This window comes from Desmodus rotundus, chromosome 6, assembly GCF_022682495.2.
Source record: "Desmodus rotundus isolate HL8 chromosome 6, HLdesRot8A.1, whole genome shotgun sequence".
In the NCBI taxonomy this organism is placed as follows: Eukaryota; Metazoa; Chordata; class Mammalia; order Chiroptera; family Phyllostomidae; genus Desmodus; species Desmodus rotundus.
Genome location: NC_071392.1, coordinates 40,953,981 through 40,972,127, shown reverse-complemented (window position 1 = coordinate 40,972,127; position 18,147 = coordinate 40,953,981). Strand labels below are relative to the sequence as shown.

General features: G+C 37.1%; 1 protein-coding gene across 1 annotated transcript in view; it reads right to left on the bottom strand.

The window, feature by feature from the left end:
* SEMA3C (semaphorin 3C) overlaps positions 1 to 18,147 on the bottom strand; it is a 171,936-nt gene that overhangs the window by 86,339 nt on the left and 67,450 nt on the right. Inside the window, exons 3-4 of the mRNA XM_053926661.1 lie at positions 3,413 to 3,573; positions 2,247 to 2,309 (exon numbers count right to left, since the gene is read on the bottom strand). Coding sequence (XP_053782636.1) covers positions 2,247 to 2,309; positions 3,413 to 3,573 — 224 coding nt within the window. The remainder of the gene's footprint in view (positions 1 to 2,246; positions 2,310 to 3,412; positions 3,574 to 18,147) is intronic.

The window sequence follows — 18,147 nt, the reverse complement described above, 5'->3', positions numbered from 1 at the left end:
TACACTGCCCCTTTTTCTAAGGCCTGATTAAAGGACACTTGTCTGTAGGTATCTTACACGCACGAAGTGAGACAGATTCATCACCAATTCTCTTCTGTCCCATAGACAAAACATTTATTTGAATTAGTTTGATTGTTATTTCCCAGGGCCCAACAATTTTGGCTGTAATAGAGCAGAACCCTCCACCAGTTACTTGTTTTATGTATACTAATTGGCTGTATAACAGAATTTAAATATATCCATGAATGATATTACAGTATGATGAAACCATGGGAAAACATAAGCATGTATTGAAGATTTTATCTAACGACTTTTAATTATAAGAAAGCAAATGACAGAACATTTCTATTTTGCCAAAGGGAGAAAGAAATCTGAAGATTTGGCTAAGATTCTTTAGAAAATCAACAGGAAGTTTTGAAACAAGGATGTGCAAAGGTATCCAAATCCTACAGATTCTGACTGTATGAATGAGAAATAAAAATCTTTTTGAACAAAGGACAATTAAATCCAGTAATTATGCCCACAGGGTATTATTGTGGGAAAAAGCAAGTCATGATCAGATACACATCAGTGGGAAAAATCTCTACATTAGAGAATGAAAGAAAATAGTTTTACTCATGCACAATTATTGAAATAATGGCTTCAGGGTACAAAAAACAAGCATATTCCACAGAATTATACTTTATTCTACTATTGGCTCCCTCAAAGGCAATAATAATATTCTTTCAAATGTTCCTTCCACATTTTTCTGCATTTCTCCCTCCGGATAGAGGTCCAAAAGATCCTGTGGGTAGCAAATATGCTGCAAGCTCCATTTGCCCATTTTTAAATTTCTCTTACAAGATGAATCGTGAATGTGAAAAAGTGAGACCCATTGCTGAGTCACTCCTGGTGAGCTCTCTTGCCAAGAACACCCTCCAGCGAGACCTGGAGATTCAGCACTCCAGAGTCTTCCATGGCCCTGCACTGAGCCTGACCTTTTCAGAACCTCAAACTTGAGACTGTTAAGAGCCTATGAAAATAAAAGTTTCATTTCCATACTTTCTCCTTCCACAAGGATTAATCTTTTCTTTGTTTCAACCAGTCTGATGAATCTCTGAAATACTGCTACCCACGCTCAGCACATAGCCTTCTTTTCTGAAATCAGAAGGTCTTACCTCTACACTTGAATGGTAAGGATTTAGTCAACACTAAATCTAGGCTGTCCTGACTTCAGTTCCGATTGTGTGTGTGTGTGTGTTTGTACATTTACTAGTTTTGCTACCCAATCACCATATGACTCTCATACCTGCATTAGCAACTATCCCCACATTTTTTCGATTAATGCTGACTTCAACAAGATAATAAAGTTGATGAGAGCCAAACACATCTATATTGGCACAAAATTGTATCTCTAGCAATTAACCCTATGCCAGATGCACAAAAGGTGCTCAATCAACATTTATTGAATGAATGACTGAAAGAATGAATGAAGAAACTTCTTTATCAAATTATATGAGTGATTTTGATACTTGGATTCATTGTGATATTTTTCATGATTTTAGATAAGAAGGTGAAATGACGTAAGCTTCATGATAAACATTAAATGACTTGTGCACATTAAAGATCTGCTCCATGTATTTCTTTGGTAATATTCAAGAATACTCTGCCAGTTTCAGCAAGTCATCAGAAGAAATCAATAGATGTATTCCTTCACCCTATATGAAATCCTACCTAAAGGAACGCAATTTGTACATGTACGCAGGCTGCAAATTTATTGATATTTATACCTTCTTTAATTTTTGCTTCTATGGTTATTTGTAATTAACAAAGATATCAGTCATCACAGGTGATTTATGTCTCTGAAAGGTGCTGGCTAGCCGTAACCTTTTTGCTGAGAATCTTTCTTTGGAAAAGCCCACATGGTATCTGGGAGTCGATCCAGATTCTTTCATTATCATTATTTCAGCAGCCTGCTGAGAATTCCACAGGTTGGATCCACTTGGACCAGGGGTTATTACTGAAATCCATCATGAAAAGTGTCAGGGTACAGTAACGAAAGCGAGTCAGGACATTTTACCCAGTCAGGCATTCCTAAATTACAGTGTTTAAGAGTTCCACTCTTTCAGTATTTACATTTTTTACCATGTGTCTAGCAGAGGATTTAAAACACCAACACCCGTTGTCTCACTCTTGGCTGCACTCAAGGTACATGGATTCGAAGACCAAATATTTAAGTTTGGGTTGTTTTTTTTTAAATCACTCACTGTGGGATCTTTGCCAGCCATTTTGCACTCTTCAACTTTGATTGTAGACGCCGGCCAGAAAACCTGCTCAGAAATGAAAATGAAGATTGTATGACTCTCACAGTGCATGGGACAACTCAGTGTTCTGCATTTACATTACAGTAACAGCTTTCCTTAAGGTATTTCTATATTTATTTTTCAATATTCTATCTTTTTATTTTATAAACTTAAGTTAATATTTTATTATTTTATTCTCAAACTTATGATTTTATTCCTTCCATCATTTTTTCTTTTAACAAAAGCCTTTCAATGTGTGCCCATATACTAATAGTTCAATATTTTATAAAATGAGATCATTATTAATGTGCACAATGTAATGTATATTTGCCCTTTTTTCATTTATAGTACACTTCTCCCAACTGCTTATATCACAATGAATTTATATTTAAATTGCGATCGCAGTTTAATATTATTTTGAGTAAAACACACAGCCAGGCTGGTAGATTAATTAGAATGGGCCCCTAGGTACATCAACAGTTAAGATAACTCAGATAAAATCCAAGAGATTCCTGCTCTGAAACACTGTACTAGCATTCCAAGGCATTGTAGCCTTGGGTCAGGTCTGGTGGTGATGATTAGTTTTTTAATTATCCATTTCCCATTCTTAAAATAACAAGTTCAGAAATCTCCTTGCTGTAATAAATTTATAATTAACCTACTTTTACTTCTTTACACCCATGTAGCTCAATTTATTTCCTTGTTGTAAAACAGAATGATACATATGGGCCACACTTATTTGAAGAACAGTGCATTTAATAATTGTGTTCCTTCCATGGCCCTCTTGGATAACACCAGATGACAAGGAAGGTCTTCATTTAATCTGATCATTTTTTCATGCTATACTCTATACTTCTCTTTTTTCCCTAATATGCATATACACAGGAAGTGTTTTCTCATTGAGCTTTGGGTTTTACATTGTTAAAACCTATGAAGCTAGACAAAAAGAATTGAATTGATTATATTTTCAGCCCATTGAATAAGCATCAACCTCCAATTATTTATTAGCATGCAGCTAGTTTTTTCTATTGTTCTAATGAAACAATATAATTTTTCATTGTATTTGAAAGTTTTAAAGAAAAAAGCATGTAGGGGGGTCATCACTGCCCTCGTGAAAGTACTAAACTTACACTCAAAGCTTCTTGACTGATATTGTTAATATTCAAGGAAAGAATGTGGTCTTTGCTGCCCACATATATCCGGTCCTGATCTTCATCCATTAATAATATCCTATAGTCCAAAGGGTGGTGGGATAGGCTGAAGTGTTCGGACGTCTTGGTTTCTCGAAGCTCTGAAATAGTGAACAACACAGTGAAAATAGAGCGCTGTATCTTGGTTCTATGATTCTATTATTTTAATAAAATTTATCTTACAAAATACTTGCCCCAAAAGTAAAGATGCATTTTCTTCCTAAAATAATAAAATAATTTAAAAAAAGAGTTGTGTCAGTGGATATTTTTATTTAATGCCTCTGAAGTAAAACATAAATCAATAAATTCAATGCTAAAGTTTATGGTGAAGATATTTGATTACACAATTATTCACATTTTGCAAGAATCTCAATTCAGTTTTATTTTTGGTTGTCATCAACTCAAGACTAGTGAAAACAGATTAACCAAAAAAACCCAAAACAAAACAAAAAAACATAGTAAGATAGCAGATTGAACAAAACAGCCCAGCAAACAAACAAACGAACAGTGGCAGTGTGAACGTCTTCCGTGTCTGTCCTAATGCTTTATTGTTGGACTCACTACATCATTTTAAGATTATTATCTACTCTAAATACCTTACTTCTTCAACACAATTCTTACCAGCTTAACATATCTTTCTACAAATTACTTGAAAAGAAACCTATTTTTTCCCATTGCACTTCACTCAGAAGGCAACGCCATTTAAATGTTTATGTATATATTAGAAGGAAATATAATGAATTGTCAGATGTTCTTGAATGTTTGGATTTCAGTTTGTCAGTGATCAGTGACTCATGTTCCTTTAACTTCTTTTACATAAAATATGTGCCTGTGTACCTGAATTTTGAAGATAATGAATGCGCTATGACAAATGTTACTGAAAAACATCAGTAACGATTATAGCAGATTCAGTTTTCTTTCCAGTCAAAATGCTCTTTTGCACAACTTAAGACTTCTGCATTCAAGTAGTTCAGGTTTTCTTTGTTTAGATTATGACATTAAGAGTGTGAAAAACTGTACAAGAGTTTGCTTTCTGGGATTACCGTTTCAAAGATGAACTATTTATTAATTTTTAGTCATTGAATCACAACTACTTTTCTAGAAATTCTGACAGGGCTGTGATTTGACTTAAACCAAAACAGGGAATTACTAAGAATTCTTGTGGGAGGCCATGAATTACATTCTGTGAGCACTTGGGCCACATCTTATATGTGAAGATGGAGAAGTCACACACTGAACCTGTTTTCTAGGCACACTGGTTCAGAAGGTCTGCTGAAACATCCTTCGGGTAGTTTTACATCTAGCTGATAACCTGAAAATGCTACGGGAGTAACACAGTGTAGTGATTACGAAGCCAGGCTGTGGAGTCTAACTCCCCATGACATTGCACACGTCACTTAACTTCCCTGTGCCATAACTTCCTCATTTTTAAGAAACAACAATAAATAACTTCTGCCAAGAGTTTTCATAAAAATTAATTGATTTTATACACATAAACATTTGAAATGATTGGCAGAGAAAGTATTCAACAAAGCAATTATTACTGTTAGTATTATCAAGTTTCAATCATTAGTTATAAGAAGGAGATATGGAATTAGATAAAATATATATTTTCCTACTTTTTCCTTTTTTCTTTAATTTAAGGATCTAGATCCCTAAACTTACTAACACATCGCCTTAAAATATATGCTCTAATATTCTTGCCATATGACAATAAAGTACAGAACTTTTTATGTGAAAGGAATTATTAAGAAGTTAGAAAAATATTTCAGAAGAATCTTGACAAGTCAATCATGAGAGTATACAAGAACAAAAGACATTGAAAGATCACTGAAACAGGAGACTAGACCACAGATCTTTGGAAGGAGCGGGTCTGAGCTGCTGAGCGCTGTCCAGACGTGCCAGCCCAGTTCCTGAGCCTTGCCAGGCATCACAGACAGGTGATGCAGTTGGCGGTAGTTGTGCCGCTGGCCCAGAAACTGGAAAAGCTTCTTTTGGGAGGAGAGCTGGAAAGTGTGGTGGGATGTCATCGGGAAAAATGTCAGCCCGTGCTAGACCAGAGGTTATGACTGAAATAGAAAAAAAATCCAAGAGCTCAGAACATGAGAGTGAATGTAGAATCTAACAAATGTCCCTCGAAGGCTGGATAAGTCACAGGTTTCCTTGACTTTGCCTAAAAATCCAGGGTATTTTTAAAAACTAGCTTTTAATCCTATGGAGCAGATTCGTGGTTGTGTAATTTTTCTGTAAATCATCAGGTAGATTGTCGCTTACAGTACAGAGTAGATGTTCAATAAATATCTCTTCAATAAATGACTCTCCAGTAAAATACATAGACTAAAGAAGTAAAACGTGACTGAGCTCAAGGGCTCTGGGGACCAACCACTGCAGTCAGAATCCTGGCTCTGCTATTTCATTTCTGTGTGTACTTGGCAAGTGTCTTAATCCCTAGCTCCAGCGTCTTCATTAGTAAGGTCAGCATGGTAACAATACCTACACCATAGAGGTGTTGTGAGGTACAATTGTTAATACACATCAAATGGTTTTAAGAGTGCCTGTTCTGAAACGACATGGGTTACCTGTTATTATGTCTTGATACAAGACATCAAGCTTCTGCCAGCAAAATAAGAATAATAATTCCTTAAAATATGGAAAAACTATGGAGGAAAATATAGGGAAAAATATGGAGGACTGAATTTCCTGACTTATATTTATTAATATACTTAATATTTCATTTATTTCACATGTAGAATAATCTTCTCAAAGTATTTGAGCAAGAGAGTAAAATAATGAAGCCATTTTAAAGGAAGTAATTTTTTTAGTGTGCAGGACAATTTTGGAGCATATGAGACTGGAAAACTAAGAGATGCTGTTCCAGATATGATGTTGATAAAGACCTGATGTGCTAGAAGTGAAAAGAAAGAGTTGATGTGAGGAACACTTAAAAGATTAGAAATGATTTTATATGAAGTTGGTTTGGGGGTAAATGGAAGATACAAATGCTTACCCCCAAAACTGTAAACAAAAAAGAGGCAAAATATACGAACATGACTTTACTACATTTGGGGGATTCAAAATTTCCTTGGTGGAGAGATTACTTGAGTGTTGACAGTTTACCTTTAAATCAAAGCAGACCTGTCCTAGGAACATGTAAAATTAGATGACCAATTTGCCATTAGAATATCAAATCTGCAGGCAGAGAATTCCAATTCTTTTGATGAATTATACGAAGCCCTGAGAGTAAGTAGATAGGTCTGAAGAAGAGTAAATCTGGAGTGAAAAGCAAAGCATAGAGATGCATTGATTGTTAGATCCAAAGACAGAGAGAAGCTCTGTAATTGAATCTGAAAGCAAGTCATGAAGTAGAGACAACAATGTAATATACTGAAGAGATTACGGATTTGACCCAGAGAATTCTGAGTTGAAATCCCTTACTAAGGGATTCATCGCTTACTAAGTACGCTACTTTAAGAAAGCTACCTCACTTTTCCCAGTTTCAATTTCTTCCTCTATAAATTGGTTATATTAAAAGATGTCTCAAAGGATGGCCCACCAGCACACAGTGGAGGATCAACGTGTGTTCCCTTCAGCAGGAGACACTGCTGACCCTTTGTCTAACAATATTACCCTTTTCTCCCTTGTTGGCAGAGCTGGTCTGGGCCCCCTAGCCAGTGAATAGTTTAAATGTGGCCCCGTGACCAGTTACGGTTAGTAAGATTTAAAGAGAAGCCTTCTGCAGGGGTATAGAACAGGTTTCTTAGATTTTAAAAAGTGGAACGAGAAAAAGGTGTTTTTTCTACATCTAGATATTGATATGTAAGCATATTGTACTTGTAACAGTTGTAGCTACCAGGAAGATTGCTAGCAGAAATTTAGAAGAAAGCTCAGTTCTTTAAGAAATCATTTAAGATCTGAATTAATGCTTGAACTGCTCTACAACTGGACTGCTTCTATTATTTAGTATTTAGAAAAATCCTTGCATTTCTTAGAAACCTGGAATTGAAGTTTTCATTTTCTCTTCTTGAAACCCTTACTAACTGACACAACCCTTACTAACTAACCCTTACTAACTGGCTTTGGATGTTCACAGCCTCCATTACCATCTTCTCAGCCATTCCACCATGATTTGGTTACTTTGGGCATTTTTTAAAAGAATACTTTTTTTTTCTTTTCTTTGTAATCTATAATGAAGTAAAACCAAGAGTGTGATCTTAGTAGGGAACATAGCCTCAACTGAACTTTACTTGCAAGTAACAAACAATTGCACTTCTCCTCTTTATCTGTTTCGTTAGAAAATAATCAATTTCTTGCATTAATTCAAATACTACAGGGAACAATAACTGCATTAACTTAAGACCTTTCTGGTCCAAGGATTTTTATCTATTTTTCTGAGCCATAAAGCTATCTTCAAATTTAATTACCTTTAGCTCATTGACAGTTGACAGCTGTTAACCAAGGAAGATTTACTTTAGAAGTGCCCCTGTTGGAAGCCTAGAAGCCAAAGCTATTTAGTTAAAACGCTATTTAAATTGCTGTTAGTTAGCCATAATTGAACTTTGGGGCTTGGGAAAAGACACAAAACATTTTTTTTAAGAATTAAGAGATGAGTTCAAAGCATCGAGAATTTTTATCTATCTATAAAAAGAATGACTAAAGAATCCATTTTAGCTTGTAGATCCAGCTTAAGTCAATGAGTGAGGCTACACTTTGGCCGAGGTTAGAGAACTGACTGAGTTAACGATGTGGCTCCAGTGAGAGAAAGGAGTCCCGATGACTGGTTTCTCATCCAGACAAGTGAAAAGACTGGCGCTGTGCTACAGTTCTTTAAATGTTAGCGATGATGTCACTTTTTACAGCATTGGAAGTACGACTGGTTGTGCTGTTTCTCAGGACATGCTCAACTGATCGGAAGGAACTTTGGCTGAGAGTATGCGGTACAGAAAACGTAGTGGCCCCACAAGGGCAGTGTCGGTCTCTAAGTCCCTGGGAAAATCTCCTGGTAAACATGATTAAAAAATACTGCATGCTTCTATCCTGAAATCTACATTACTGTAGACTTCTATGATGGAAAATTACTGCAATGCTTCCCGTGCCAACGATCCCTGAGGGAAAATCTGCAGCTCAATATGCTTACCTAAAAGTCATGTATTGACATGGACTTTTCTTTGTGATAGAAATTATTGTGAGCCTTGAGAATTTGACCAAAGCTAGGAGAACAATACGTTTTCCCAAAACATAGCAACGTAAGCCTTGGGCTCCAACTGAAGATAGTCAATATATTGCTGTAGCAATTACAACAGAGTTTAGTATATAATAGTATATGTTGTCTGCAAATCACTCTTTATCCCTACCCACATTAAGAACTAATCTTTGTTCTCTGTTAAATCAGTCAGTGATCTTAATGTTTGAGGTGACTTAAGTCAAAAGAATTCATCACGTGCCCAGAAATGTGACCTTGGTGAAGGAGGGTGAAAAGCCCAGGGCTTTTTATAAATAATATATATCTCAAACTACTGAGAAGGGGAGCTCATTTCCTCTGAATACTAAATTATCTTTGGCCTTTTATAAGTTTGAAAAATAGATAAAAGATTACTTGATTGAAAATCAACTCCCAGCGGTCTATTAGAAAAATATGCAATAGTAACTCAGTAATATTTAAAATTCATGAGGTGCTATTAATTTAGGTATTCAATACACATTTATTGAGCTCTTATCACAGCGGGCTAGATAATTTGCTCAAATAAGAGAACACAAATATGAAGATACCAAGACCTTATGACAATTCCAAATCTTACCTTACTTTCTGTTACAGTCATGCTTCACTTAATGGTGGAGATACGTTCTGAGAAGTCAGTTTTTAGGTGATTTTGTCACTGTGCAAACATCATGGAGTGGTTACACAAACTCCCATGCCACACATAGGCTATGCCGTATAGCCTCGTGCTCCCAGGCTACAAACCCGCACAACAGATTACTGTGCTGAATACTGTAGGCAACTGTAATACGATAGCATTTGTGCCTCTAAACAGAAAAGATACAGTAAAAGCTGTGCAAGCCCACTCGCAAACACTGCTGGTACAAGGGGACGGCGGTGGAGGCAGGCACCCTGGGAGGGAGAGTTGATGTCAGGAGGGAGGGAGAAAGAGAGATAAAGGAGGAAGAGAAAGGGAGAGGAGGGGAGGACAGGGAGGATAGAAAAGGGGGGAAGGAAGGGAGAGAGGGAGGAAGAGAAATGATTTTGAGCACAGGAGTGCGTGTGCATGTGATGAGTGTGCATGTGGACCCAGCCTTTTCTTTCAAATTCACAAAGATTTGTTTATAATCCATTGTGATCTCACGGGAAGACTGTGATATATGGTGAGTCTTTGACTGAAACTTCCACCAGGCTGTGTCACAGGACTGCATCCTGCTTGTCCAGACCCCCCATGAAGTTCTCCGTGAACAGGGCCCTCAGCTCTCTCTCAGGCAGAGTGCGCATCTACAGGTTTCAAAATTAATCCTTAGGATATCTCTTATTTTAGACATATCACTATCCACCAACTAATTTCCTCTCCTGGATGTTTTATCTCAGAAGAATTTTAAGTAGGTTGTGCTGAAACGACCCATCCTCTCCCTGAGGCTCACTATTTTTGAACGGGGTTAAAAACTGAACTTCACCTGACCTTTTAGGGCAAACAGGCAGATAAAAACAAGAACAGTAAAACTTCAAGAGACTGAAACAACAGCTCCTAATTCCTAAGGCAAAGAGAGCCCAGAAGGCATGTTGTTAAAAACATACTTTTTAAAAAATATATAGTTCCAAATAGCTACCACTTGTGGGGTTTCCATTAAGAGTAACTGTTCTAAGTACTTTATGAAATTATTTTATTTCATTTATAGTCTACACTTTGGTGTTAGGCCTTAACATTATTCCTGTGCTACACGTAGAGAAAATAAAATTCAGCTAATTTGAACAATGTAACAAAGATCACAGAGTAATGCCAGAAGGAAGAGGCTAGACCCAGGACTCAAAGCAAGGTGAGTTTCTCAATCTGTGAGCTCAGTTGGATGAGACAACTTCTATACTTAATCGTTGGGTTTCTACCATGTTCTTTCCCTGCACATGAGTCTATGCAGTGTCAAATGTAGCATAAAAACTCCTGAGCCTTTCAAATTTTCTTTGTCAGCTTGTGGGCCGAGGTGAGGGAGGTAGGGAGACTATACTCCAACAACTTAATGATAAAATTCTCGGGGATGCCGTTCTCACTAAATCATAACAAGTCTGAGAAGGGCTACATGAGTGTGAGATTGGAGAATTGGGCAGAGCTTCATGGACAAGGTAAGAGGTTCCACTTTTCTTTGTGTTTTCATGGACAGGTACAATCAGTGAGGTGGAAGCCAAATGCCAAATGCCAAATGGATGAAAGAAAGAATAGGAGAAACAGTTCTGTTTAGTGAGTCTGGCCAGGGAAAGGCGACAGTGAACACAGAATGTACCTGCCAGGCACTGCGTCGGAGGGAAAATTAGCCTCTATGTAGAAGCTTAAATGAAAGATGAGTTTCATCCTGCTGTGCCCCCAGACAGCCCAGTTCGTGGCTGTTTTCCCAGCAAACAGTGCCGCCTTTGCACTCAGAAGATTCATGGTTTGGATGTTAGATAATCATTCTACTTTTAAGCTCCCTTGTCTTGTCTTGAATGGCTTTCCATTATTTTTAGAACAAAATTCGAAGTTCTCAACATGGCCTTTAAGGCCTACCATGATCTGATTCGAGATGACCTCATTAGAAAATCTCAATCGATACCGGAATATTTGCTTATTTTCTTTGTGTTTCCACTCTTCTGGTTTTCTTTTCACATCTTCAAACTACTTGCCTTCCTCATTTCTGCCTCAGGGCCTTTGCGCATGTTATTTCTCCTGCTGAAAGAATTCTTCCTGCTTCTAACTCCTACTCATAACGTCAATGTAATTTAAATCCAACTGCTTCATAAAGACTTCCTTGATTCTCTGGATGAGGTCAGCCCTCAGGTCTGCTGATACTTGCTCAATTTCCCTTTGTGGTTTTCTCTTCTCTTAAAGGCTGTCTGAAAGTGGAAGATCACTTGAAATGGCCGAAAGTGCCATTGATGCAGCAGTGGGGAATTACCCTGCATGACGTGCGAAGATCCACTCTCCCTTCTGTAGAGTTTTACAGCTGAACTGTGTCTGAATATGTGATGAAGTTTTTGTTCATTCTACCTTTTTTCTGCTATATTGTTTTATAATTTTTTAATCTTGGTAAATTAAAAATTATGAGCATGAGCCAATAAAATGAGAAAAAAATGCTATGAAGTTTCAAAAATGGGGGTGTTTATGATAATATTCTATTACTATTAAAAGATGAAGTGGGGAGCCTTATTTTGGAATTGGGCACCTGGGGATGAAGTTCTTTCTTCATCATTTGCTGATTCAGGACTTGGTTCATCCCTTCCTGCCATCTCTCCCTTCCACCCTCCTCCTCCCCTTTAGATTTTCAATCTACAAAATGAAAGGAAGAATGAGATTATGTGTTAACCACAATGATTGCTAATGTTCCCTGTAGCAATAAAAGTATCCATGAAAATAATTCCTCTTTCATCCTTTACAAGTATTATCTACTGTTACAGAATATCTGTAAAGCTACTATAATCCTCCACATTACTATAAACCTGATAGGAAGGAAGAGTCTGTTTAAAAACCTATCTTAGAAATATCACCACAGTAACATAACTGTGTCTTTTCCAGAAAAAAAAAATGAAGCTAAGCCACAAACCAGTTTTTCTGCCCCCGTACCTAAAGTTATTCTATTTGTGTTGTATGGTTCAATAGACTGGACAATTATAAATTGTAATTTCCCATCCTCTAAACTCACCTGGGAGGCCTGAAAGCAGGCATCAAAAATGTCTGGTGCCAATATTTGGCACCTTATGAGGGAAGTGGCGCTGGATTCTATCTCAGAGTGTGAAGAATATGTAAACAGGGAGTAGCTGAAATGTCTCGAGAGTCTCAGAAGTGGAAGGAAGTAACTTCTGGAGAGTAGAGCCAAATCTGAACCCATTGCTAAGCTGTAGAGGATGGCTTGGGTGAGCGTCCCTACTGTCGGGAAGGCCTCGGCTTCAGAGTGTCCACTTGATGTGTAAAGAAGTGAGATAAACTTGTAGAGAAGGAAACACTTCACCTGACATCTCCAGAGCTCTTGACACTTCTGGAAAAGCTGCTTTGGGGCAAAATGATCAAAACAGTATGTCAAAGGTGAGAACAGTAGTTCCACGGCTATCAGCAAAATAAAAAAAGAAACATAACAGAAAGGCAAAAAAAAAAAGGAGGTGGATATAATAACAATTGGAGCTTGAGGATGGAATGGTGTAAATGAGTGTACTTCTACTAAATTAATATTTGCAGTCATTACAATTGTTTATGTAAAGATTTGAAGATACGAAAAACATTTTCTCAGGTAGTTAAGTTTTCAAGATGGGCTATATTCAATATGAAAGAAGTTGTTAAAAATTATTCACAGAAAATAAGCTAGGAGGAAGCATTTAAAAATATTAATACTAAAAGTCCATGGGTGGTAAGACATAGAAACTTAAAAAATAGCGAGGCAATTCCTCAGGCCGACATGCGTGCCGTGGGCAGAGTGAAGAGCCAAAGCTGCTGTGCTGGGTAATGCTGGCAAAGGCCTGGAGCACTGAGTACAATAGGCTCTGTCCCCCTCTGAACTTCAAAGTGACTGCACTAAACCATTACTTGGAAAGATTCTTACAGTAGCATTTAACACTTGTCTATCACACAATTTATACTATTAGTTGGTTTTCCATGCTTTCGACAAAACTTCCTTTGCATACATTGTGGCTTCCAGTAGGAACTTCTACTCAGCGTACTTGATTATAGCAAGAGTTGTAGAAAATTCCATGGGCTAAGTAAAAGTCTCTTGTGCCATTTCTCCCCCATAAAGTTTTCTGACACTTCATTCCACTGTTTTCTACAACATAAAGCTTCCATTTTATATAATATAGCAGGCCCTACACAAATTCAAATATTCTTTGAGCAGTATACATTTACTCATTCATTCAGTAGATAGTATATGAGCCAGGAACCAGGTAAAAAGATGAAAATTCTTGGTCTCTCCCCTCAGAGTGGACAGTCTGGAATGGGGGCATACAAGCAACTGCAGTACAGGAAGATGAATCGGGAAATTAAGGAAACACTGGAGAAGGGAGATAACTTGGGAAGTTTTCCTGGAAATAACACGAAAATCTTAGACAGAAGGAAGTGCTTGACCTTATTTCAATACTCAACAAATGTTAGTTGAGCCACTCTATTAAACTAATAATCACAGTCATAAATGCACAAAGTATTGTAAAAGACGGGGGAAGAGTTCAAGACAAGGGCAGCTGCTCTACATCAGGGGTCAGAAAAAGCTTCTGTGAGGAAGTGTCACATAAGCTGTGACTTGAGGGATAAATATGAGTTAATAAAGAGATACACACATTTCCCAGGGAGTGGAAAGGGCTTGTGTAGAGATCCTTATGTGGAAGATTCAAGGATGATTAGCTTCACAGTTGATAAAGAAATGGATTTGAGTGATCTTTTCTAAACAGAAGTCACCCAACATGCAAAAATGCATTTTCTGCACTGCACAGAAGCCATATGCAAAAGTGCAAACTCCCTGTATAACAAACCAAAGCGGCTGAATTTTTCCAAAGTTGCTTGAGATGCCAACAAAAAATTATGAGAAAGTGCATGGTATTACTTACAAGTTAGAAAGAATTCTGCTAATGATGCAATCTCAAGGGTGTTATTTTATGACACATCAGTAAGTGAATAAATTAGAATAAAATATTTATACAACTGAACTATAAGGTGTCTGTAAAAAGTAACTATGAATAGACAAAAATCTTGGGGAAAATGCAACTCAACATTCTCCTTCACAAAGTGTTCAAATGAAAGTAACAGTCTGATAATACTGATGGCTCCATTCAATATTCTGTCAGTTATGAAACTTGTAATTAGTTTTTAACCAAGAATCAGGCAGCACAACCTTCCTCGACAGGCTCCATGGCTTGAACACAGTCTCCTGCAGGAGTCTGTTACACCGCAGCTGACAACACGCTAAACCGGACAAGAAGAAATGCCAGCACTCACCAGCTGAAAAACAGCTATATATTGCCAATATTTTTTGATCACTAGATTCTTTTACAAGGATGGGAGACCACCCACAACGTTCAGTAAGACAGACTATTTGGAATTTAACCCTGTTCCCCCGACCAACCAAAATTCTTGAACTCCGCTCTTGCTTAATACATTCTTAAACCCATTTTCATTTGCACACAGGAAAAATATAATAAACTATATGCCATAAAATCTCAAATCGAAAGAACCAGGCTTTATGCACAAAGAAATGCAGAGATGTTTTCTTAAATAGACAGCTATTTTATCTAAACATTTTTTAAGTCAACATAACTCATAGTTTAGCCTGGTTATTGCATTTGGCTTCAAAACAAAGAAACAAGTTTGGGGGAAATGTAGGGGACAGTGGAGACATGTTCATTTCACTTGAAACACTTCGTCAGTTGTTCAATGCAGAAACCCCTTTTTGTTCTTTTTTCTTGTCTCTCTCTCCCCTCACATTGTCTAAACTACAAGGTCAGTGACTCTGCCCTGCTAGGCTGCTGTAGAGGAGATTTAAACAGAGCCATCGGGAGTGTGCCTCTCTACACAGTATTAGAGCTTCCCTTTGATTCTTTCAAGAGAAGTACAAAGGATCCAGCCATGTTTTCTGCAGCTTTGAAAAGCCCAAGACTCATCCTATATACAATGACTTTCAATGCATATGCAAGCCGTTTTTCTTCTTCTTTTTTTTTCTCCTAGGTTGGGAAACCATTTGTTTTCAAATATCACATGGTGGTATTTTAAGATGGAGTGGCTGCAGCAACACTCAATGTTTTAAATGGGGAGATAAGTGTTGCACATTTCCGCTCTTGCTCTGGAAACATAGTATTTATCATTGTTGCATGCACTTCAAGGAGAATAGCAGAATATGAACTCAAAGCTTACTTATTTTACAAAATGCTATTGCCTCTGTGAAGCAAGTGTTCGCCGAGACTTTCTTTAATATATCAGGGTAAAATAAAATCTTTTTGTGGAAATACAGTGTACCTAAAAGAGGAAGTGACAAGCTATTAGGAACCTAAGTTTGACCTGAGTATTAACAGCTCCCAGTTGCCTTTTTAACATGGAAGGAAGAAGTTTCTTTCTACTGATTTATAGCCATATTAATGCTTGAATCTCAAAAAAGCAAAACGTATTTTATGAGGCAAAATGACAGGTGTAGATGGTTGTGATGGTGTTACTTGAGGATTTCATATTACACAATTCAAGTGACTTAGCAAGATTAACTTAAGTCAAACAAGCCACTTTATGCCCTAAACCCGGGAGAACAGACAACAGGTTTCCAGTTGGAATTTGCTTTTGGTATCTCTTCATCAAAGAGGCATGCACATTGGATTTCCCTAATTTTAAAACTTTGTAAAAGCTTTCTTACTTATAATATTAAATGTAAAAATAACCAAGATTGTCTTTTAATATCCAAATAGAAAATCAATTTAAGCTAGTGCAATTCAAATCCAAAAATCATTTTCACCCAAGCCTTACAGGTAATTAAAATGAAACTTTGTTGCTGATTTTTAACCTAATGAATTTTTCTGGAATATAGTCTGGTGCTCGAAGACAGCGAGATTTATGCTCAAATCTGGGCACTGCATCTAACTAGCGATGTGGCTTTAGGCAAATTACTTAAATTATTAATGCCTAAGTTCCCTTACCTGAATGATGGAAATAATATTTTTCTCATGACACAAGTATGCTAATTAAAGAGGAAATCAGTGTGAAACACCTGGAGAATAGCGGCTATTGCCGATAATTATTCGTCTCCGTGCCAAGATGAACGTTTCAATCTTAAACAGGATATCTGCGCGCTGTCCTAGCTTCAGGGCCCCATTCTGCAGTTGTTTTCTGAGCTAATCCTGCTGAATAAAGTCTGTTGACCTGATGTCTAATTTGTATTGAAATACAGTCTCGGCACCAATAAAAATAGTTAATGATGTTTTAAAATACTAGCAAGAAATAATTTTTATTGCAAACACAAAAGAAAATAATTAAAAAAAAACACAACTCTCCTTAATCTTTATCCCATCTGCCTCTCTTAAATTACCACTTTTACTTTCTCATAGTTCTTAAGAATATAAAGTACCTATCAATTTACTAAGATAGTAAATTAATCTCATGCCAGTCCTATGCACTGGATCCTATTGTTTTCTGCTTTAAGAATATGAAAAAACTGAAGAGGAATCTTGGGTAACTTTCCCTAGTTTTGAACATAAGTCTGCATGACCCGAAGTTCATGCTCTCAAGCCCTTTGTGGGGTGTGAGAACACATTCGGCTGGAGGACTCGGTCTCCTTCACTTCTTCCTGACTGTAATAGTGGTTTTCAAGATTGAACACACATAAGGAATATGTGAATTTCTTATTAAAAACAAAAATGCCCAGGAATAAAAATAGCTCCTTCCAGAAACACTTACGCAAAAGGTCTTCTCAAATTTGTCTGCTGAACACACCGAACTCGCTGCAGTACCTGGGCAGCTGCCAGGAAATTCGCCTAGGTTGCCTCCTACTTAGGATTCAGACCCCCACTGGCACCTAGTCCAGGAGGATATCCTCGTCCACCTTCTCTAGCAGAGCCCCTCCCTTGTTATTCCCTACGTCATCACCCTATTTTATGATTATAAAGGCTTTAACATTGTTTTTGAAGTTAAGGTTAAAATTTACTTTAAATATGCAGTTTGGGGTAGAATGAATATCAATGTGTGTTAGTAGAATGGTTTTAAAATATATTCATTAAAGTGTCAACTTTGATATTGATTTTTATTTGAAACCATCTGACAAAAATTTCAAGATCCTACAAAAGATGGACTTGTTTTTCTTTACAAAGTCTAGACAAGATAAAAGAGTACACATATATACTTTTGCCCAATTCTTCTCTTTCTACAAAAAACATAGAGTCTCAAAAACGTATGAGATAGAAACAGGGAGGGGGACTGAAGCCCTACACACAGCTGTAACACTCGTGTACAAAAGCTTTCTCCCCAGTTTTTGGTACAAGTCATCCCTAACTTATACCTAATATGTTCCAAAAATTCCTAAGTCAGTAATTTGAGGTTCAAAACTAACTTTTCCTTCAAGAGAAAACCAACATTATAAGTTGTCCTGAGACCTGTTTTCCCTGCACAACCCTAGCTGACTGTCACGTTGCTATCATTAATGATGATATTGAGTGAAATATTTATCCAATTTTACTTTCTAAATTTTACATAAATTATCATTTATCTTCATTATAGTCCTACAAGGTCTGTCGTGGTTCACAGCATGGGCCGTGGGGCCAGAGTAAACGCTCTGCTTGCCACTTACTCCTTGTGCGATCTAGCAGCGTTACTTAATTCTTGGGAGCCTTGGTTTACTAATCCGTGAAATGGAGATAATATCATCTGTCTCATGGGTTTGCTGTTAAGTAAAGTAAGGTAATGTATTAAAGCAGTTAGAGCAGTTACAGGCTTATTATATTGCACAGAATATATTAGCTGATATCATTATTCCTATTTTCAAAAATTAATCGTAATATT